Source organism: Adiantum capillus-veneris, chromosome 13 (genome assembly GCF_014529385.1).
Source record: "Adiantum capillus-veneris isolate H3 chromosome 13, ASM1452938v2, whole genome shotgun sequence".
NCBI classification, from domain to species: Eukaryota; Viridiplantae; Streptophyta; class Polypodiopsida; order Polypodiales; family Pteridaceae; genus Adiantum; species Adiantum capillus-veneris.
The window spans coordinates 157,078,563-157,102,804 of NC_140943.1; the positions used below are offsets into that span (position 1 = coordinate 157,078,563).

General features: G+C 43.1%; 1 protein-coding gene across 1 annotated transcript; it reads left to right on the forward strand.

The window, feature by feature from the left end:
• Nucleotides 1-624: 624 nt before the first annotated feature.
• Nucleotides 625-20,096, forward strand: LOC147445151 (tagatose-6-phosphate ketose/aldose isomerase, putative (Mog1/PsbP/DUF1795-like photosystem II reaction center PsbP family protein)). Its single transcript, XM_086527608.1, has 7 exons — nucleotides 625-998; nucleotides 18,649-18,725; nucleotides 18,802-18,862; nucleotides 18,961-19,018; nucleotides 19,140-19,197; nucleotides 19,346-19,418; nucleotides 19,526-20,096. The coding sequence occupies exons 1-7, from the start codon at nucleotides 684-686 to the stop codon at nucleotides 19,616-19,618; spliced, it is 735 nt and encodes a 244-aa protein (XP_086383734.1). The 5' UTR covers nucleotides 625-683; the 3' UTR covers nucleotides 19,619-20,096.
• The last annotated feature ends 4,146 nt before the right edge of the window (nucleotides 20,097-24,242 follow it).

Sequence of the window (24,242 nt, forward strand, 5' to 3'; positions counted from 1 at the left end):
CAATGATTCAATTATTGATTTGACATTATATTTGATTCCAGGGAAATTGTTTTCAATCAATAATTTCTTAGTAATCTTAACGAGTATCTTCCTAGTAAATCCATTATGCTCAAATAGACTAATGAGTTTGCCGATATCCATTAGTGCATATGTAGCATGGGAGACATTGTATAAGATGGGCAATATTCGTGACAAGTATACCTTGGTAGCCATTTTTAGTGGTCTATTACTTTGGTCTTGAATAAAAGTTATGTTAATGCAAGGTAATTTCTCTTTCTTCCATGCCAGGGAGGACTGGTATTCCCAATAAATGGCCAGTAGAATGTTGTTGAGATGTCTTTTTAAGCTTCAAAATGTTAAGGGGATATATAGAAAAGGGGTCCTCTGAGGACAAGGGATTGTGGTGAAATAAGCATCCATTCACAAACTTATTATTTACAAACATTAGGTCATCTATATATCGATACGAGTGAAAGAATGCATTAATCATATCCAATCTCCCTAACCGAGATATGTCAAGCACTTAAAAACGGATCTCAATTGTCAGAATGGAATAATGATTAGAAAATCTTGAACAATCCAACCAAAATAGATAAAGGGTATTTTGGGAATTTCCACAAATTAGAGGGGCATTTTGGTAATGGAGGGTGCATGATTGCAGAGTAGCCAAGTGATAGGGAGCTATGGCACTTCGCATTGCAACGTCCGTGAACATTGTCGCAAGTATCGTGGTTTGCCGAGGGTCTAGAGAAACGTTTGTTCCTTCCTCGTCTTCCTTATCTTCATCAACTCCCACACCACCCATATCCTCTTCAGGGGAGCCCATCATGACCATGAGACGCAGAAAACTTGTCCATAGCACCTTGGCCTCTCTGCTGTTGATGGGAGCTTCCCCTGCCCGTGCTGTAGAAAGTGATTTTGAGGACTGGTACCGGTACGAAGGTGCAGGCTTTGCACTTAGTGTTCCTCCGGATTTTGAGGACATCAGAGATCCAGAGGTCTCATGCTTCTCCTCATTTTTCTACAGCCTTTGAGTCTATTAGTTTGTTTTCAGTTGCAAGCTCCGAATTGTCTGCGTACTTGTCGGTAGAATGTGTTATGCGTGTGAAGTTCGTTTTTCACATCTTTAATTTGCTGGAGAGGTATATCAGTTATCTGGCTGTATTAAAACTGCCTATGTATAAGCATTCCTACATTGGCCCTTCCATGTTAGAGCCTTTGAGTTGCCTGATTAATAATCAGACTTGCCAGCTATGGCTGTTAAAGTTGATGGCAGTAAGTGCGAATGGGCGCCTTCATTGAAATGAATATAACTTTTTTAGTCAGAAGGGATGTAGTAATCATAGCATATTGTTTTACATTGTTAAGCAGATGCACATATAATTTTGATTGGCATGCCTAGATGCCATAAGAATTCAAAAGAAGCCCATGTTTTCTTGACATGATCAAGGCAGGTTGGGGCCAAGCTACAAGTGCTTGCCATATAGTAGCTTGCGTTAATAGGAACTGGTAGATGAAGCTAGATGCGGCGATCGTGAGCTGCTTGACATGCAAAACGAGTGGAATCAAGTTGGGTTGCTCTTGTTTTGGCTCAAGCAACCAAGAGTGTGAAAGCTGTTTTGCACAAACATAATTTTGGCATTGTAGTGCTAGTTTAGAAAGAACAAATAATTGTAGCCTTTGACGATGGCTTTGCTAACTCTTTTCTTATGCTACTGAATTCGTTAAATGAAAGATGCTATAATGGTTTGCTTCGCATGATTGTTAACGAAGCTCGGATGAGTAAGAAAGTGACAAAAGAAATGGGTGTAGCTATGGGGCTTGGTGGCATCCATTAGTGTACCTAACCTCTTTTTCCAATATTGTACATACCATATGTATTCTATCAATTGGTTCGTCTCACACATTACATTCTTTAAGATTAGAAAAGGAGTCACGGTAAAGTCATATTTTACACTTTTTCTTCGGCGCCAACTTCACAGTCTCCAAGATTAGAAAAGTAGTCTCTTTTCTAAAGGGGAATTCATAGTAGTGTTGGTCTACTTTATTGCTACATGAACAGACACCAAGGACATGGTTGGGGTTCAAAGAGCTGTTTCCTTTCCTATGGTTGACATCTGCTTTTGAGGCACAGATTTTGACGGCTTGGAACCACTATACCTTGCTTGTAGGGTCCTTGACATTTGAGGACGAGGATTCTGAAAAGAAGTTGTAGGAAAAGAAGTGCAAGAAGAAGATGAAGAGGTTTGTCAAAAGAAAGCTAGGATAGAGATCTAGCGACATTCAATTGTTAGCTGAGTAGAACTTGGAATGGTTCAAGCAAAGAGAGCGCCACACAAGCGGGGAAGAGGGCCACATTTGGTTAAGTGTCGATGACAAAGGAGGAAAACAAAGTAAATAATCATGAGATATCTGAAGCAGCTCAGGATCCGAAGGCAAAGAGAGTGAAGACGGCACCGCGTGTCAATAGAAAAGAATAGACTAAACAGACATTTAGCACTTCAATAACAAGTGAACTGAGAGAGAGAGAGAGACGACGCGCGACACGGAGTGGCGGAATTCCACCCCAGAGAGTATTGGCCCTACACCTTGGTGCCCCTTTCTGTATTTCTTTATATTGCATCAACACAATACAAGCCGGAACTCCACGCTTTGCACCTTCTCCTAGAAGAGTGCCAGAGAACGAGCCCTAGTGTAACAATGTTAGACTTTGTAAATAATTAATTTTACAAGAAAATAGTTATCTAATTAGTTGTGTGCACATTAGCATAGAACTAACAGTTCTAGGGCCTCAGGTGCGCCCAAACTTGGGCCAGAGCACCTCAGGGAGACCCTAGCAGAAAATACCTTGAAGCCCTAGTGATTGGGAAGGAACTCCAATGCTTTCTTGCGATCTTTCATCTTGGAAAAAGTTAAAAATTTGATTGTTGTGTCGCCATCCTTGAAATCTTTGGGTTAGTTAGGCGCGTATCCCGGGTACGGATAATAAAGGTATCCATATGGGCTCCAACCATTGTAGCGCGGTGGCGGTGGCAAAGGCGGTTACATTGGATCAGGGTCAGATGGTTGCACCGTATTCTTGAAGACTCCCCCGATCGGAATAGACGGCTGAGAAGGCTGCCGGTTGGAAGCTCCGAAGAAGACGGGAGCGCGCCCGATCCACGATGAAGTAAGGGTGGGAGTGGCTAATGAGCCTGGGGTTGTGGTCCGGGATCGGGACCCGAAGGTACTTCAAATAAAATTCCAGAGCGATGAAGACGGGAGCGCGCTCGATGCGCGATGAAGTAAGGGTGGGAGTGGCTAATGAGCCCGGGGTTGCGGTCCGGGGTCGGGACCCGAAGGTACTTCAAATAAAATTTCAGTAGTCTCTGGCTTGCTCTGTCTGCTCTTTTGTAGGACCGGTATGCTTTCAGAAAAGCACACGCATGATACTCTGATACCATTGTCTCAAGACGGGCACCACGTGCCAATAGAAAAGAATAGACTGAACATACTTTTAGCACTTCAATAACAACTGAATTGAGAGAGACGTCACGCAACACGGAGTGGTAGAATTCCACCTCAGAGAGTATTGGCCCCAAACCTTGGCGCCTCTTTCGGTATTTCTTTATATTGCATCAACACAGTACAAGCAGGAACTCCACACTCTGCACCTTCTCCGAGAAGAGTGCCAGAGAATGAGTCCTAGCCTCATATTTAAAGGCCCTTGGCCATTAAAAGCAGTTACAATGAAAAGCTTTAAACTCAAAAGCAACTGGCCGAAAAGCTGACACTGAAAATCAACCAGCGCAAATCACGAAAATCTTTACAGGTTGTCAGCGGGAAACGCGGAAATCCATACAGGCTGCCATGTCAGCAGTCAACGCAAAATCCGGGCTGTCCGTACAACTGCCACGTCATCAATTTTTGCACGTCTTTGTGTGTGTGTGTGTGGGTCTTGCTTTATTTTATTCTCTTGTGTCACTTGGGCCCCATCGGTCGGGGTCCCATAAGTTGGTAGGAACTTCTTCTTCTTCGTCTGCTTATTCTTAGGGTTTAGGCCGCTCGGTCAGGATCTGCAAGTCAGCTCCGTTCTTTTGTGGCTTGACACGTGAGCAATTTGTGACAGTAAAGATATATGCAGGACTTGTGTTGGATCTTTTGGGAATGCACCAAAGATGACGGCAAAGGTGGAAGTTAAGCCGGAAGAGATGGGCCCACATACGGATGCGATGTTAATGGCATTGAGGACGGGTGGGCTTTCATATCGGCAAGCTCCGCTTATATGTTCAAGCCCTTGGCACCACAAGCTTAGTGTCTTAGTGGATTGTCGGGTGAGGTAATTGGAGTTGTAGAAGCGAGACTAGGATCGTGTCCTTGGTGTAAAAGCTCCATGGGAAATATGTTCCTCTTGTATCAATGTCTGCCTTTTCTAGATTAATGAAATCATAGAGTTTTGCATATATGAACTTTTTCAAAGAGAGATTCATCTGAATGTTTTTCTAATTTGTGCGAGTTAAGACTTGAATTTTTTCAAGTCTCATCAAGATTATTTTTGGAAAGCCTTTCCTGCAAGAAGACCACACGTTTGATTTGATTCCAGGGAGTTCACCTCCCACAAACCTCGTACAGAGTTAGCCCATCATAGCAGGAAGAAATCACGAGCAAAGTGAATGAGCGTCTTGCTCAAGGGTTTGATTCAAATGAGTTCATCTCCCTTTGTTTACCAATGCTTCTTATTCAGAAGAAGGACAAATATGTACGACGTTTAGGAATTCTTTTGGATTGTATGAGTTTTTGGTGATGCTCTAGCAGCTTACCAATGCTCTTGCAACATTCAACAGGATGATGGACCAGATATTTGGAGAGCACAGGCAATATGTAGGCACATTCTTTGATGACATCATTGTTTTCTCCAAGTTCGAGGTTGAGCATCGAGACTATCTGGCATGGGTGGTTAGAGCATTGCGTGAGCACATGATTGTCATATATGGAAAGAAAAGCGAGTTCTTTATTCGAAAGACATACTTCTTGGGACATTGTGTCTCCTTAGGTGTTTATGGATTTGGCCAAGGTAGAGGCTATTCACAGTTTGCCAGTGTTGAAAAATGTGCATGAAGTAAGGAGCTTCTTTGGCTGATTTTTCATCCACTTTGACAGGTCAGAGTAGAGCGCTATTCACACTAGCTGGAGGGCAAGTTGAGGTGTAGACTCATATGTATACCTTGGGATTCCTTTCACAGTCACCATAGGAAGCTCCTCCCTAGCAAGCGCATCCAGAGACAAACTCACTAGATGGTATGCCAAATTAGCGATGCTAGAGTGCGGCTGCCACCAGGTACACTTTTAGGAGCCACGCACAAAGGGGTGGCTTTTTAACACCATAGTTACCCCTGCAAGGATGTATGCTGGAGCAGTTGGGACACTTGGACTAACAGCTTCATGGTGGACACAGATCAAAAGACCACAGACCACAGGTCATGTCAGGTGCAGCGGAAGTGAATGTTGAACTTTGCTCAAGATGAGTGCTCCGAACTGTGCTCAAGGTTCCTTTTACTTACGGAAGGGAGAGACTTCCGTTCCTTTAATGAGAGAGTGCAGGTGATCACAAACAAGTGGATAAACACTGTGAATGAAAGTGCTGAGACTGAGAGATAGAGAGAGAAGAGAATACCACACCAGAGATGTTGTCAAACCCTCCTCCAAGGGCCCCACTCTCGATGGCGAGAGTGGTCTACTATTAATTGCACAATCTGGTACAAGATGTTGATGCAAATCTAAGTGGTGCTATGTCGAGGCCGAGGGTGGTGCCGACGATGACGAGACTATGGCTGAAACTGAATGCTTCGAAGACGATGGTGATGACGACGATGAACTTCTATTTGTTGTTGTGGCTTTGAATGCTGAAAACGTTGCTTCTTCTTGCTGTCAAAAACGCTGGCTTGCTGATGGAAAACATTGGTTTTCTATGGCTGAAAAACGCAGGTCTGCTGTCTAGGAAAACACTGGGTGCTGGTGTCCATAACGCTGATCTATGGCTGTTCAAAAACGATGGTCATGGGGCTGAATTCACTGCGGTAGCAGGGCTGAAAAACGCTGTTACCATGGCTGCAAAAACGCTGTCTAAGGGGGCTGAAATCGCTGAAGTGGGGGGCCTTCAAACGCTGGGCTTATTGCCAGAAAACACCAGGCTTGATCGTTCTTGCTTGAGAAGTTGCCTGTTGAGCAATGCTCCTGTTGCCTCTTCTGCCAGAAAGTGCTAGCTCTGGTTTCCTTGTATATTATCTTATGCAAATTGCCCTACCCAGTTCCCAACAAAAGTCACTTAAAAATAACAAGTGAAAAATGTCAAAAATAGGGGAAATAGGTTTTTTGCTCTGTAAAAATGCTCCTGATGGGTTTTGATGAAAATCTGATGATTATGCTATGTGCAACCAGAGGATATGCATCTATTCTAAGTGTCTGGACATGCACGGTCTGCGAACAGATTCACAAAAGTGCCAGATCACTTCCTAAGCTAGACTGACTGGACTGAACTGAACCCTTGTCATGAAGTAGCTTGTCCACGTGCACATAGGGTTAGATGTGTCACGTGACATCCCCTCCTTTTCAAAGTGAGGTACTGGAACTGAATTGTATGGGGTCGAGGAAGATCGCCAATAACGTTCAGAATCCTGGAAAGGACTCTTCACTGGCCCACTCTGAAGTGTGGGTCATGCGATACTTGAACTTCATAAAGGTCTGCAACGCTTGCTTCTTTGGGCCGCGTCGAAAGCGACACAAAGTCTTTTGTGGCTCCTTCAATGCTTGAACTTCGTCCATAGTCATGCGTCTACCTTCTTCAAGAATCTCCGAGGCTGAAAATTCCTGAAACCACTTCCAACACAAAAAACATGAACATACCTATTCCATGTAAAGTGACTGGAAAAATTCTAGTCTGCTTTAAAGACTGTGCATGCAATGTAGATGAACATAGAGATGGAGTGCCAAACCGTTCATCAAACACACGCAAACAATGGAATCGAATCTTAACTTTCTGATCTAAATCAAACAATTGTGGCAAATTACTATGGAAATGCCGATGCTTGATGCTCAATCCTTCTTGTGCTCTTTCGGATACTGTGTCTTGTTCTCGCGATCCAACTTTGCTTCTCGTGCTTTGGCTTCCAAGCGTGCTTGCTCGTGTGTTACCATATACATGTGGTAGTGATGTGTGTGAAAACACTAGGACCGCCGGGGCATTTTTTCCCTCTTTAGGAGGTTTTTTTCCCCGAGCATTGTATATACGCCCATCACTCTAGGGCTATCTATCTTTCCATTGCACACTAAGTAACATATTCTCTATTGTGTGCCTTGAGCTTCCTTCGTCTTCTCCAAGCTGTGTGTGTTTCTTTGCAACCCTAATTCCAACAATTGGTATTAGAGCAGGTTACGTCCTTTCGGGCTTAGTCGCCAGCTGCTCCAGCTCACGCTTGCTCACTTTCTCCGATTTCAATGAACTTTGGCAAGCATTCGCAGCTCAGATTTTTGATTCTGGCTCATTTCGGCCTCCGTTTCCACTACAGGCAGGTCTGCACAGGCAATTTCGTCATTTTGTGCAGAATTTTTGTTAGTGCCGTTTTCTTAACATATGCCTTATAGTCTTCTACGGTTTGTGCTATATAGCACGTGTTGTTTCCACTCCGTTTCTCCTATTTTCGGGCAGTTTTCACATTAGGTGTAACATTTATTATGGCTAACAACAACGGAGATGTGTTCAAGATGTTTGCTGCTGAGGACAGGTTGGATTGGGACAATTACCCTATGTGGGCTTACATGATGCAACATGTTCTTGTGTCAAAGGGCATCTGGAATTTTGTGCAGGGCATTGATGTACGTCCTGGTTCTGAGGATGCAGGCGATGTTGAGGATGTTGCAGGTCTTGCTGCAAGGATTGCTACTATTAGAGTTGTTTTGCCTACGGCAGAACAAGCTCGTTGGGATGTAAAGGATGCGTAGGCTCATGCATTGATTGCGTTGTCTGTGAAGCGCACCATTGTTCCTCACATCCGTTCAACAAAATCTGCAAAACAGGCTTGTGATATTCTAGCAGGTCTTTATGCAAGTCGCAATGAGGCTAAAATTGCTTTGCTGCGTAAAGAGCTGGAGCCGAAGATTATGCATGAGGAAGATGATATGGACACTTTCCTTGCTAGTGTCAAGGATATCAATGAGCAGCTTATTTCTGCAGATGAAGTCATTTCAGACAGTTCCCTTGTGCAGACTGTTCTTGATGCCTTACCAGATTCTTATGAGACTTTTGCTAGTACTTGGAGACTTATGACCCAAGGAAATCCAAAAGTTGTCAAGTTTGATGCATTATGCACATTGCTATTGCAAGAGTGACTTTCCAGAAAAAACAGGACTAGACAGTGTGTAGTTGAACAGGCTTTTATTGCTTCTCAAAGAAAGGGTGGTAACAACAATGCAGCCACTTCTTATGGTTCTGCTGGGAGTGGCAAAACTTCTGTTCCCAATGCTTCTGCTGGCAGCACTTCGTCTGGCAATTCTGGTGATAAGGGCAAGAAGAAGATGCGTTGCCATTATTATAAAGCTAATGATCCCTTGATCAACTTGTGTCCTAAGTTGAAGGCCAAAGAGGCTAAGAAGAAAGAGGGTGGTTCCACTGCAAATGCTGGTTCCACTACAAATGCAGCCATTGTTGAGTCTTCTGTGAAAGGAGATCGTGTTGCTGATGGTGATGCAGAATGGGCTTTTAGCGCAGAGTGCACTTACAATCCTGCTGTCCATGATGTATGCTTGTCAGTTGCTGCAGAGTCACGTGTGTTGTATTTTGACGGTGGTGCTACAAAGCACATTACCTCACATCGTGAATTGTTTACCTCTCTCGAGTCTGTCACTCGTGGGAATTCAGTCACTTGTGCCAACAATGCCTCTTATCCGGTTCAGGGAGTTGGAAAGATTGTGCTTACTGTTGCAAATGGCAGTTCCTTCACACTTGTTGATGCACTTTATGTACCTGGGATAAAGAAGAATCTCTTGTCTGTATCCGCACTTGCTAGACTTGGACTTGTAGTCAAATTTGTGGATGACAGATGTACAGTTCATGATCTCAGTTTTGGTGATGAAATTGTTGTATCTGGGCTTTTGTGCCGTGGGCTGTATAAGCTCACTTTGTATGACAAGTGTGGACAAAATTTTGCAAATACTGTTGTAGATTCAAGGGCTACTTCAGATGCAAAACTTTGGCATGCATGTTTTGGTCATCTGAATTTTGCCAGTTTGCTGCGTTTGCAGAAATCTGATATGGTTGCTTCTTTGCCGCCTCTTGAAGCACGTGTCAAACATGTTTGTGAAGGCTGTATTTTGGGTAAGATGCAGCGTTCTAAGTTTCTAAAGGATGGTTCAGTTCGGGCCACATGCAGGTTGCAGCTTGTGCATAGTGATGTTTGTGGGCCCATGCAAACTCTGTCCTTGGGCAATTACCTGTACTTCATGACTTTCATTGATGATTACTCCAGGCATGCATTGGTATTTCCGCTTAAAGCGAAGTCCGAAGTTTTTATGTGCTTCAAACAATTTCTGGCTATGGTTGAAATTGTCTCGAAATGTACTATGGGCACCCTCTGTTCCGATCGAGGGGGGGAGTATATGTCTCATGAATTCAATGCATTTCTGGCTAGTCGTGGGATAAAACACCAATGTACAGTGCCTTATACACCTCAGCAAAATGGTGTTGCTGAGAGGAAAAACAGGTCTCTGACAGAAATGGCACGATGTATGGTCAAAAGTCAAGCTTTGCCGCATTCTTTTTGGCTTGAGGCCATCATGTGTGCCACTTATGTACTTAACAAGTGTCCTACGAAAGCTTTGCAGTCTATTACTCCATATGAAGCATAGCATGATAGAAAGCCTTCTATTGAGCACATGCGTGTTTTGCATATGCTTTGGTGCCACGAACACAACGCAGAAAATTTTATGATAAGGTTGTCAAATGTATTTTTGTTGGTTATAGTGCTGAAAGCAAAGGTTATAGGTTATATCATCCGCAAACAAAGCGTATTCTGGTTTCACGGGATGTAGTGTTTGTGGAAGATTCTGTTCAGCCCTTGCTGTCATGTACTAGAGACAGTAATGTAAGCTCATAGGACATTTATGACACTTCGTTGCCTCTTTTCAGTGGTGGAAATACGAATGCAATTTCCAATGAGGCAAATGTACAGCCTATGGGGGTTTCTGAAAATGTTAAAGATTAGCCCTATTACTGATGCAGATGTATATGATGTACTTGATGAGGAAAGGGCTGAAAATGAGCAGGCTAGAGGTATGCCAAAATGGCTGGTGCACACTTTGCATGACAGTAAATTGGATGCACCTTTGTCTTGTCGTACTCGTTCAGGCTCTCGCCATGCATCTTATGCATCAGATTGTTATGCTTTGGCTGTGTCTAGCTTACATGATGTTGAGGAGTCTCTGTCTTTTGATGAAGCACAAAATTCAGAAAATTGGATGACTGCCATGCAATCAGAATATGATGCACTTATAGAAAATGACACATGGACTTTATATGATTTGCCTCCTGGCAAAAAGGCGATTGGTACGAAGTGGGTTTACAAGTTGAAACGCAAGCCGGATGGTGAGATTGATTGCCATAAGGCTGGACTTGTTGCAAAAGGTTATGCACAGCAAAAAGGCATAGATTATGAAGAGACTTTTGCTTCCACTTGTCGTATGACTACTGTGCGTTTTCTATGTGCATTGACAGCTCATTTTGGTTGGGATGTACATCAATCAGACATTGGTACTGGTTTCTTGAATGGTGACATATTTGAGGAAGTTTATGTAACGCAGCCTCGCGGTTTTGTCACAAAAGGACAAGGGGACAAAGTGTGCAGATGTAAGAAGGTTCTGTATGGGTTGAAGCAACCTCCTCGTGCTTGGTATGAGAAAGCTGACACTCATTTGGTTAAACGAGGCTGTCGTAAAAGTCCAACAGAAAGCACATTGTATGTAAAGTGTGAGGGTGATGTACTTCTCATTGTGGTTCTTTATGTCGATGATTTGCTGATCACTGGACCAAATGAGAGACATATTGCTGAATTTAAGGCTGATTTGCATGCTACTTTCAAGATGAAAGATTTGGGGCTGTTGCATCATTACTTGGGTATACAGTTTAAGCAGTGTGATGGTGGTATTGCATTGTGTCAAAAAAGTTACATAGAGACATTGCTATGTAAGTTTGGACTTGAGGATTGCAAACCTATTGCCACTCCCATGGAAACAGGTTTGAAGTTGAGTCTACATGATGCTGGTGATCCCGCTGATGTCACTCTTTACCAAACTGCTATTGGTTGCCTCATTTATGTATGCAACACGAGGCCAGATATTCAGTTTGCAGTCTCGCAGGTCTGCAGATTTATGCATAGCCTAGGGTCTAAGCATTGGCAGGCCGTCAAGAGGATTTTTCGGTACCTTAGTAGCACTTTACATCTTGGCTTGTTTTATCCCAAGGGGGGATCATTGCCGCTAGACTTACATGCTTTTTCGGTCTCAGATTGTGCTGGTTGTTTTGACACGCGAGTGTCCACAAGTGGTTTTTGTTTCATGCTTGGCAATTCATGTATATCATGGTTGAGCAAGAAGCAACCTAGTGTGGCCTCTTCGAGTTGTGAGGCTGAGTACAGGGCAATCTTCATAGCTACGGTTGAGTGTGTATGGCTCAGACGCCTTATGGCTGATTTGGGTGTTGGATAGGACACTGCCAACACTATCTACACTGACAGTCATAGCGCATTGGCAGTTGCGAGGAACCCAGTTTCTCATTCTCGCACAAAGCACATTGAGGTGCATTGCCACTATGTCAAGGAGAGGCTCTCAACAAGAGAGATCATCTTGGCTTATGTGCCAACACAGGACAACCTTGCAGATCTTTTCACAAAGGCATTGTCTCATGAAAAGCTTGAAGCTTTCCGCAAAGCTTTGGCCTTACCCCCCTTTGTGGACTGATCATGTCCTCAGGGCATGGCACTTCCCTTTACTCATGTGCAAGCTCTTGTTCACCACATCACTCCAGGGGGGATTTGTTACCGTGTACATGTGGTAGTGATGTGTGTGAACACACTAGGACTGCCGGGGCAATTTTTACCTCTTTAGGAGGTTTTTTTCCCTGAGCATTGTATATACGCTATCTATCTTTCCATTGCACACTAAGTAACATACTCTCTATTGTGTGCCTTGAGCTTCCTTCGTCTTCTCCAAGCTGTGTGTGTTTCTCTGCAACCCTAATTCCAACATCGCGCTCACGTTGTATGGCTGCCATTCTCTGCGGCCTTCAAGGTGGTTGCTTGCGCTCACGCTCATGCTCAAAGTCGGCCACTCTTTCTGCTTTTCTTGCTTCGCGTTCTAACTTCCTTTCCATAAACAACTGCTTCAACTCCTCCATAGGAGTTAGTGCAATCCTTGGTGTAGATGGGGAAGGGTCGGAAAAACCTCTTGGTGAGGAAAACTCTTCTTTGCCACTCCCATGCTCACCACCTCCATGCGAAGTATCCATTCCGCTTCGGGTGATGACCATCCACTGAACTCTTGGGTTCTTAAGTTCACGAGGAACTTGGGTTCTTGTGGGTCTTGGGTTCTTGAGGGTATTGAGGTTCTTGAGTTCTTGAGGTTCTTCTTCCGCTTGCAATCTGTGTTAGAGAAGGATCTTCTCTTACTCGAGCTATACTCTTCCCTGTAGGCACACCCCTTGGTGGCCTTGCGCTCGCACCAAGGTTGCTTTTTTCCACCTCACGTTGATTGGCCAGCCGCTAAGTGCACAATCCGCTCTAATGAGTGAAAAGAGCCACAAGGGGAGGTTGGACAAGCCCTTCTTTCTTGGGTTTCCTGTCACTCTTCAAAAACACGATTAGGAATCGAACACACCCAAGTAGACTTGGGTTACGTGCAACCTCAACAAGCAAAAAGTATTATGTGGTTCTTGTGGTTCTTTCCTTTAGTGATACGGAACACTGTCAAAGCTCTGATACCAATGTCAAGTGCAGCGGAAGTGAATGTTGAACTTTGCTCAAGATGAGTACTCCGAACTGTGCTCAAGGTTCCTTTTACTTACGGAAGGGAGAGCCTTCCATTCCTTTAATGAGAGTGCAGGTGATCACAAACAAGTGGATAAACATTGTGAATGAAGGTGCTGAGACTGAGAGAGAGAAATGAAATGATATGAAATGTTATATTAACGTCTTCAAAAGGCCAGAGTGACCTATGAGACCAAACTGATACAAAAGTGGTGAGTCTGTTACAATGTCTGAAAAGTGTGAAAATGTGAAAATAAATGCGAAAAACTAAATACAAAGTATTAGATAAACTTCTTAGGAGCATTCTGGGTGTCTGGCTAGAATGCTTCTAATCCTTTGTTGTAGTCTCCTCCGGTGAAGTGTGCTTCTGCATCGCGGTCGTGGTCGTCTCGATTTCCTAAGCTCAATCGCCCTGTCAAAGAGGGTGCCTTTGGTATGAATGTGGGTACTCCTTTGTGCTCGCTGCTGGCCTCTCGCTTCTCCTTCCATTCCTGCTTCTCTCGATCCGAAGAAATGTGTGATCTGCCTCTGAGGCTGTAGTGCTCTTTGTCTTCTCATTAGATTATCCTTGTGCCGATGTAGTTCCAGTAGGTACAGGCCTAAGCACCTTTGATCTTGGTATTGCATGACTCTATCTAGAGGTCCAAAGCCTTCTTTAAATAGGCAATGGAAACGCCCACGTATCTCATAGTATACGGCGCAGTGGCATATGTAGTGTAATTTTGTCTCCGGCTCCATTCCGCATAACTTGCAAATTCTGCTCTCAGGTGGGATTCCCCTAAATCTGCCAAATTCAATTTCCAACTGGTGTGAGGATGTACGAATCTGACCAATAGCACATCTCAAACCATGAGACAGGTGGGTATCCATGTAGCTCGGGCAAATCACAAGGCCATCTTCAGATAGCTGTAGGAAGTTTTCTTTGTAGTCGGCCATCTGTGTGCCCAATTCTTGTGTAGGGTCTACCCATGTCCTCTTAGTGTCCAACTGTATAAGATCCTGGCGGATGATTTTATTAATCTCCGTTCGTGTGATTGCCAGTGATGGAGCCTCAAGAGAGTATTGGAAGGGGGGTAATCTTTCCATACTGAACCCGTGTCTCTAAAACCACGAGGACAGTTGCGCATACCAGCATGATGTATCTCCTTTCATTCCTAACTGTCGAGAGGATTCGAGGGCCAATCTAGTATATCGGCAATTATTTGTATCCCATAAACCATGTATAAAGGACACTGATCTGGTAAGAGCTTCAATTTCTATTGGAGGGGCAGCTAGTTCCGCTCGGGTAATTGCGTGTGGTACGGAGGCCTTGGCTCTAATCATTTGGGAAATCGTAGATACCAAAGGTCTCTCCATTGACTTCCAATTATCCTGATCCACAGATGGTCCCCAAATCTGGACCCCATAAAGCATAGTCGAAGCCAGCACAGTATCAAAGAGCCAAAGTTTTGTTCGTGGTTCCTGAAACTGCACTTGTGAACACATCCTCTCCAACCCTCCCAAGGCCGTAGAGGCTGTGGACAATCTAGCATCCGCTGCTTTCTTAAGAGTAAACTTCGGTCGTGTAAATACCACACCAAGGTATGTGTATGCATCTGTGTACTCTACTGTATCCTGGCCATATGCAAATGTAGGTGCCGATCTCCTAACCCACTGCGGTGTGGTGTTAAACACCATAACTTTGGTTTTACCCAAATTTACCGACAGTCCGCTGTCCTCCGCGAATTTATGTAATGCATCTAATTGCCTCTGCATTCCATCTGGTGATTCTGCTATCAATACAATATCATCTGCATACAACAACAAAGGGATCCATGACCCTGCAAGTTGAGCACCTTTGTCACCCTCTCTATCAATGTAATCTGATACCTCATCTATATACATACCAAATAAAGTAGGGGACAGTGGGCATCCCTGCTTTACTCCAATGGTGGAATGAACAATGTCGGAATCCCCTTCTGGAGTACGTACATAACCAGTTTCTGACCCGTACAAGGCCATGATCCCCCAGATAATCTCTTTGGGGACCCCTAACTCTTGCATTCTGTGCAGCAATCTGCCCCTTGGTACTGTATCAAAAGCTTTCCGAAAATCCACAAAGCAACAATACATCCTTCTCCCGCTTGCTCTTCCTTCCTCAATAATGGCTTTGAGCGTAAGAATGTGATCTAAAGTGGAATAACCCCTCCTGAATCCAGCTTGTCCTGTTGCCCTTATCAGAGAGAGAAGAGAATACGACACAAGAGATGTTGTCAAACCCTCCTCCAAGGGCCCCACTCTCGCTGGCGAGAGTGGTCTACTATTGATTGCACAATCTGGTACAAGATGCTGATGCAAATCTAAGTGGTGCTATGTCGAGGCTGACGGTGGTGCCGATGATGACGAGACTATGGCTGAAACTGAATGCTTCGAAGACGACGATGACGACGAACTTCTGTCTGTTGCTGTGGGTTTGAATGCTGAAAACTGCTTTTTTTTTGCTGTCAAAAACGCTGGCTTGCTGATGGAAAACGCTGGTTTTCTATGGCTGAAAAACGCAGGTCTGTTGTCTAGGAAAACACTGGCTGCTGGTGTCCATAACGCTGATCTATGGCTGTTCAAAAACCCTGGTCATGGGGCTGAATTCGCTGCGGTAGCAAGGCTGAAAAACGCTGTTACCTTGGCTGCAAAAACGCTGTCTAAGGGGGCTGAAATCGCCAGGCTGATGGGCTGAAATCGCTGAAGTGGGGGGCCTTCAAACGCTGGGCTTATTGCCAGAAAACACCAGGCCTGATGGTTCTTGCTTGAGAAGTTGCCTGTTGAGCAATGCTCCTGCTGCCTCTTCTGCCAGAAAGTGCTAGCTGTGGTTTCCTTATATATTATCTTATGCAAATTGCCCTACCCAATTCCCAACAAAAGTCACTTAAAAATAACAAGTGAAAAATTTCAAAAATAGGGAAAATAGGTTTTTTGCTCTGTAAAAATGCTCTTGATGGGTTTTGATGAAAATCTGATGATTATGCTATGTGCAACCAGAGGATATGCATCTATTCTAAGTGTCTGGACATGCACTGTATGCGAACAGACTCACAAAAGTGCGAGATCACTGCCTAAGTTAGATCGATTGGACTGAACTGAACCCTTGTCATGAAGTAGCTTGTCCACGTGCACATAGGGTTAGATGTGTCACGTGACAGGTCATGATCTCTTACATCATACACAACAAACTCTCTGTCCCACACATGATATTATCGGAGGGGAGCTGGCCACACCGCCTGTGGTAGTGGAGCTTTCTTTTCATTCAGATATAGAGGGAGCTATTGGATGACAGACTTTCACAGAGCTCTTGAGGCATCTAGGCAATTGGCAAAGGAACTTGGAAAGTGAGAGTAGATCATGGTATGCACATATGACACAGTGGTTCAGCACACATGGTCTTGACATAGAGCGGGCGCTCCCACTTTTGTAGTACGACCCAGACTCACCATTTATATGTCTCTCACATAGTGAGAGAAACCGCATCTTTAGACAGGATTTTTGGCAATTATACGAAAGACATTGATTAGAGGTAGACAGCCTCTTCTCTTGAAGATGCTGTATTACAGGGGGCACTTCATGACTATTCTAGAGGATGGCGTCATCCAACGGCCATGATATGTGCACACATATATGCCACTTAGTGCTAGAGTGCTCAGGGTCTCATCTGACAGACTAGCAATGGAGGCTGGGTGGCAGCATCGATTGAGAGACTGGAGGATATGCAGAGCATGTGAAGTTGGAGTGGTATACCAGGAGCACTATGTCTACAGATGTCTAGCATATGAGAGCATACGGGGCCGCTATACAACCACCCTTTTCACAGAACAGTCTACACTTAGGAGTGCTATTGGAGTTGAGAGATCAGAGACAGTTGGGTTTTCTTCATACTAGAGACTCAGAGACATACGGAGACTCTCCTCCAGTCACCCACACACAGGAGTGAGGGGGCGATACTAGATAGTCACAACTCGCAGACTTCTTTGAGAGAGCTGCTCTGGTACCACCCAAGAGAGAGGGGTCTCACTATTGCAGGTAGAGATTGTGAACATCCCTGAGTACCAGGATTCCAGGCCCAAGGAGTACATCATAGAGCCCACGACATCAGTAGACCAGACAGAGGGAGATGCAACATGCTCTAGTTTTATGCTGTGGGGACTCTTCACTCCTCGTCTACGTATGCATGCCATACTACGACCCTAGTTTGGTACTAGAATGGAGCAAGCTAGTCTTTTGCATCTCATGGTTGTACTCCGTGGGCATATAATTTCACATACATTAGAATTAGAGCTCCATCCCTCTCAATCCTCCTACACATGTGTACATACCCACATCAGTCTATTTCATTTTGTAGCATGTTTATTTCAGCACTTTTTTTATATTTTTTCTGGATACTTACGAGGACACACGCATGTACACCGTTTTGTCTTGTAGGCCAACTTTGGCCTTTAGAAGATGTTAATAAAGCTTTCTTTCTCTCTCTCTCTCTCTCTCTCTCTCTCTCTCTCTCTCTCTCTCTCTCTCTCTCTCTCTCTCTCTCTCTCTCTCTCTCTCTCTCTCTCTCTCTCTCTCTCTCTCTCAGTTCCCTCTGTAGTAACAGGTCTTGGGTTGAAGACTCGTCAGATAGATCTTTGAGGTCTCTTGGGATTGTTCCTATGACCTTTAGATTTCTCCTCATGGGTGTGTATGTGCGGGCACTTGTGCGTGTGTGAATAGGAATAAGAAAGTGCAATAATCTTTCTATCATCCAAGTGTGGCAGATTGGTTTCCTCAGTCCCCTCTGCAGTAACAGGTCTTGAGTTCAAGACTTGTCGAATTCATCTTTTAGGGCTCTTGGATTGTTTCTACGACGTTAAAATTTCTCGTCTCATGGGTGTGCACGCACGTGCTCGCGTGTGTGAATAAGAAGAGGGAACTGGAATAACCTTTCTATCACCCAACAGTGGTAGATTGGTTATCTTAGTTCCTTCTGGAGTAACAGGTCTTTAGTTCAAGACCTTCGGATAGATCTTTGAGGTCTCTTTGGATTGTTCCAACGACGTTAAAATTTCTTTTCTTCTCTGTGTCTCTCCCTCTCATTACAATTGTCCTATCTCCCATCTCTGATCATCCTTTGCGATAACTCCTGCTGCTTTTGTCAATTAAGTTAGCTTAGCAGGCTAACGTGAGATATGCACCTTATTGACCTTATGGAGGTTGAAGGTAAACTTCAAATGCTGTCTTCTGTCGTGTTTCACTGTTGTCAGACTTCAAAGCCTTGGGAAAGATGAATTAACATAAACTTCTTCATTGTGGCCAGATTTTGGCTTATATTTCTCTCTGAAACTACAGTTTTTTGTGCCCCTTTGATGCAATTCTTGTCTGACTAGGAGGGCCTTTTCTTTGCATTTCAAATTAAAAGCTTTTAACTTGAAAAGGGAAATTTCTGAGATTTTTGTTTGTTGTTTTGTTTGGACTTTATTCGAGCCTTACAGTCTTTGAAGAATAATTAGATTTTTGCTATGGCCACAATCTCTTACTATAAATGATGTAATGATGTGCAAGTGTTACAGTTGCGCTGATAGAGTCTCTTGTTGTTGTTCAGGAGTTTGTTGATGGGTCTCTGTATGGGAACAAGGCCAAGCCAAAGATGTTTGAAGCGCGCTTTGCTTCTCCTGACAGGTTGTTACATTGGTAGAAGCTCAGCTGCCTCCTCCAATTTAAATAACTAAAGGTGTTTTTGGTAGCATGGTTTCAGGTCAGAGGTGCTTAGTGTTGTAGTGCGACAGTCTGCACAGCTGAAGCTCACTTTTCTTGCAGTTAGTATGAGGATTCTCCTTCATTCTCTTTCTCTAAACATGTGGTTGGGGAGGATGTTTGGAAAATGTTAGTGTAACTGTGGGCCCACTTCTCACAGGTTAAGGATGTGACTGATCTTGGTTCGTTAAGAGATTCTGCTAAAATTTTTGTCCCAGGTAATATGTTCCTCCAGATATGGAAAGGCTTTTAGGTGATGTCAATGAACCTTCAAATTTAGGCTTTGAAGGCATGCCACATCAAATTAGGTGTTTGAAGTGGGCTTTCCTGTCTTTACAGCCGGGGCCAAGCTGTTCGCTGCTCGTACCATAAAGTCTACTGATGAAAATCCAAACAGGTATTCTGTTTTGTGTGCCCTTATTCGGGTGCTATGGGGCCAAATTTAGTAAAATACTCAGTTTTTTTTGTATGTTTTCATTCCAAAATTTCATATTTCCCACTCTTGTGTCATATGAATTATACTTTCTTGTTGTGATCCTCGCCAGGACGTATTATTATTATGAGTTTGCATCAGGAGGCAATTACGTTGCTTTAGAAGCTGGTGCTTCAGGTGGCCAGGTGAGTTGAGAGACCCCTGGCCTATTACAACCCACATGAAAGGTTTTCTGAATGCCTTCGGCGGATGGTTTTACAATAGCCACATTGAATTTTAATGGCCTTGGCAGGTTTATGTTCTGGGAGTCACGGCACCGAAAGATAAGTGGAAGGATGATTATAGAAAGCTAAGACTCATGGTATCGTCGTTTTCTGTCTTATAACACTCGGCTCGCTTTTATCTGCGAGTTTTTCTGAAAGTGAAGGAGTCTGGCTATGGCTGGCGGCATCATCATTTTGTCCTATTACACACACTTCGCTTTTATCTGCGAATGGGAAGGAGTCTGGCTATGACAGGGCTTTGCTATGGCTGAATAAAGAGTTTTATGTGAAGCTTTTGGCCAAGAGTTGGGCGTGGGTGCATTCACCACAATGGCAAATAGCTTGATAGATTTGCAGCTCCCAATACTCCTATGCAGACATCTCTAGCTGCTACCCTCAGAAGGATTGCATGTCAGGAGCATTACATCGGTTATTACTTGGATCTTGTGTAAGGCTCCCATAGGCAAACCAAGCTCTGTCTTCAAGATTGGAGAGAGAGAGAGAGAGAGCAATGAATCCAGCATATCCTCTTACACCTTGTTCTCTGATGATACTACTTTGTATGATATCATCCATTTATGATGGTCTTTGTTTGTGGAAGAGCTGCATTGCGTGAAAAGTGTGCTAATGTACTCTCAGAGACTGTGCTTGTGAGAATGTCACTTGATGTAAACACAAGACAAAAACATCATGAAAGAGCTGGGGGCTGTGATTCTTGCTTTTCTAGGTTTGGAAGCGTTAGAATCTGTCAGGACTACCACATATAGATTGCATGAACATCTTATAGATGAGTTTTATTTTCAAGTGTAGTAGGTTTAGTGGCAATATTTAGCACAACATGCAACTGCTCTAAAGGGTTGTGACATATATGTATGCCCCCACTTATATCACCATCTTGTGTGGACTCTATAAGTTGGTGATAAAGAGAGCTATCTTACTTGCAAAGAGAGCTCTAGAGCTCTTGGGTAGGCACTGTGCTTTAGTTCAATTCTCCTTTCATTCATTCATTCATGATAAGATAACTTTGCATTGGTAGCTTGATGTTATCGAGCGCCAACAAAGAAGATGTTGATTCATTCTGAATGATTTCCCTTAATGCGAATGATGAGTGGTTGTGTGCAGCTGATAGCAACTCTGCCATTGATGGCCCCAACTTGAAGGTTATGCTGCTTGTCAATTTGTTGAATGCGGGAGTGTCCAACCTGCAAGGCAAGGCAGAGGACCTTACTAAAGATCCAAGAGAGATGTATGGCCAGCTGGTGGTGTATTTGGTATTGTTGGTTTGAACAGAATGGATAACAAATAGATCCTTGGAAATTTAGAAAGGCTTCTATATGATTCTCTTAAATGAAAAGCCCATGATTCCAAGGCTCTATCATGATCCATCGACCATCATTCTACCAAAGCTTGCTAAGGACAAGTCTCAACCTAAATGTGGCATTCATTTGTGTAGAAAAGCACCTTCACAAAAAATGTTTCCGGAGTGCTCACAAGTAAGGAAAAGATGTATTCAGAAACATGAACAGCACTAAGTAGAAGTTCAACATCAACAAATTACCAAAGGTCTTCCATGAAGCTTGATAAGGTAGCACTCATGGACCTTCACAATATAGGTGAGGCGATCTTCTTCCCTCCCACTACCGCCTCAAAGTAGAGAAGAGCCAACAAAGGAGAGCATACTTTGGTAGCAGTCCACAACACCCAAAGGTCTGCTCCAAACATTTCACTGACTCCAAGAGGTTTTACAACAAGAGACTCTCTGTAAGAGTATCTAATACTTTAATGCAATCACTACGGAATTAATTTATGAAAGGAAAGTTTTCCATTAAGAGGATTCTTTAGAGAAAAATCGTAAATAGTGTAGGGTGTTTCCATAGTATCCTTTACACATTAAAACACCAAATCATGAACATAATATGAAGAGAAAAAAATATTAAGATTGACAATTTGTTGAGGACTAGATTTTTTTTGGAGGCGATCCCTCCTCAACAAGACTTTTGTATAGTAATTCTCTCAATGAGGGCCCAAATTATAATACAAGATTGTGCTCTTGCAAAACTTCCTTGAACCAATGAATTCTTGATTTGCCTAACCACACATGGTACAATCCTTATTTCCAAGCCTTAAACACCCCAATGGGTAGAAAGAACCGCGGGGATGGAGGTAGATGAGGAGGAAGATAAATATTTTTCAAGCAAGGAAGTAGTATTTCCTATATGTTTACTTCATAAACAAGCTCTTAGCATGGCTATAATAGTAGAGAAGAAGAGGAGGAAGGAGAGCTTTAAATTATCTACTTGCTTGGATTTGCATCCATAGCCAAGTGTTTGAGCATCTCTTGAGCTCCCATGCGAGAGGGAGAGAGAGAATACTTACTTGGCCACTTTGTGTGCTTGAGAAATAATCACGAGTCTCCTCTTTTGCCCTTTCCCCCACTTGCTAAAATCTCCATAAGGAATGTTAGGTATATGAACCGATTACAAGTGAATACTTAAAGTGCAACTTGATGTTTATTCTAAACCCTGCCACCCCCCCCCCCCCCCCCCCCCCCCCCCCCCCCCCCCTCTTTTGCAATTTTTTTTGACTCAAGGCAAGATAAGTTTATCTCGAGCAACCTTGATCAAAGGTACAAGACAAAGGGGGCTAATTAGAGCAACTATAGGAGTCTAAAAATAGAAATTAGTCATGTAAATTTTAAATAATTAATTTAAAATCCAAGCAGGAATTCTAAGAAGCCTTAAGGTAAAATTAAAACTTACCAAAGTCAATCTAAATTTAGTAAGTTTCGGGATCAACTTCGAGGTACCTCCACAGCACTCTGCTAAGGTTTTGCATAGGAGATGAAGCTCTAAAGACCAAGGGTGAGTTTAACGTTTACCAAAGTTTGTCCTATAGCAGATTTTAAATTAGCATGTAGGCTCTAATCTAGGTAAAGCCTCCAAAGGATAGTGCAAAGGTCTTACTCATGAGCTAAGTAGACGAAAGGTAAGACTATGACTTTTAATTAATGCAAAGAGAAATTCAAAGGTTTAAGGTTAGATCAGCCCCACCATTTTCACAAAGTTGACTCTAGTTTTTTACCAAGTTTGGATAGGCTACATGTCCAAAGTAGCTTGCATATGCTTAATGGATTAGAGGCAAGTGTGTGCATATGTTCCCTGGTCCAAAAGCGGGGGGGGGGGGTTCTTTCAAGAATAGCCAAGAAGGATAGTAGACAAGTGTTAGTATATGCATAGAGTTGCTCTTTAAGCCTTCACTTCTGATTGGCACATGTAATGAGCATTCCCTTTTGAGGTTTTTGGCAAATGAGGGCATGGTTAAAAGAGAGGGCTCGTTGAGCATTTTGCACACTTTCCCTCTCATTTTCTCTCATTCCCAAGAGCTCAAGGTGGCTAAGCAAGTGTTCTCATACTCCCTCTCACATAGGAGCTCAAGAGTAGGTTTCCTTGTACAAGAACTTGGCTATTGATGCAAATCCGAGCAAGCGATTGCATGAAAGTCCTTCTTCTTCTTCTTCTCTACTATTCTAGCTATGTTAAGAGCTTACCCATAGAAAAATCATGTACAAATTACTACTTATGTGCTTAAGAAATACTTCTTTTTACCCTCATCTGTCTCTTACCCCACAATTCTTTCTCCCCGTTGGCCCGTTGGGGTGTTTAGGGCTTGGGAAGGAGAGTTACACCATGTCATCAGGAAGTTTATCATCTTCTTGGTATTGAGGAAATCTTTGCAAGAGCACAAGCTTGTAGTCTAATCAAAGCTCTCATTGAGATACAAAGTCCTTTTGAAGGGGGGACCGTCTACAAGCAAATGTGGGCCTCAACAAGTTGTCAATCTTAATTGCGTTGTTTTTTTTCAGATTATATCCATGATCTAATGTTCTAATTTGTGTATATGGTGCAATAAAATCAGCCCGACACAATTTATGGTTCTCCCCTAAAGAATTTTCTTATAGGAAAACTCCTCTTTCCTAATCTATTTCTGCTTTAACTTTACCCTAAGGCTTCATGCTTGGATTTTAATCAGTAAATTTGATTACTTAGAATTTACACAATTAAGTTCTATCTTTAAACTCCTATAATTGCTCTAATTAACCCCCTTTGTCTTGTACCTTGGATCAAAGTTGCTTGGGATAGGTTCCCAAACCTTTGACCAAAAAAGTCTATAAGCACTTTAATTAGCTTTACTTGTTCTCTTTTATTTTCCCTAGCCTTATATGGCCAACTTAAGATGGAAAATACTTTTAGGAGGTTAGAGATTGTTTTTCATGAATCTCACAGAATACGGATGTCCTGAGTAATATGTGGATGAGTGTATGAGTTATTCACACATCTTGGAGTTGTGATACCCCTTCTATCATAATGCAATTGCCCATTTCTTTCATGCTGTGGCTATTGAAAATTTGCAATAGATAATCAATACTTGTACGAGAGGAGAATAACGTGCATAGAGAGAGTGACACTTGATTCCATCTTGGGTTTTTGCAAGGCTACAAGTGAGAATAACTATTGTGGGGTGAGTGCTTGAAGAAGCCACAAGTTGGGCTATCATTGGGCATCCTTCTTGACACAAAATGTAGGTGTGATGTGAGGTTTGGTAGAGTTGCTACTAGTTGTACGCAACCACTTAGCATTTGCATGAAGGAAGACGATAATCTAGAATGGATTGACATTCTTCTTTGTTGCCCTTCTTTTGGAGAGAATGCATATCAATGTCAGGCTATCAGTACAGAGTTCTCTATCA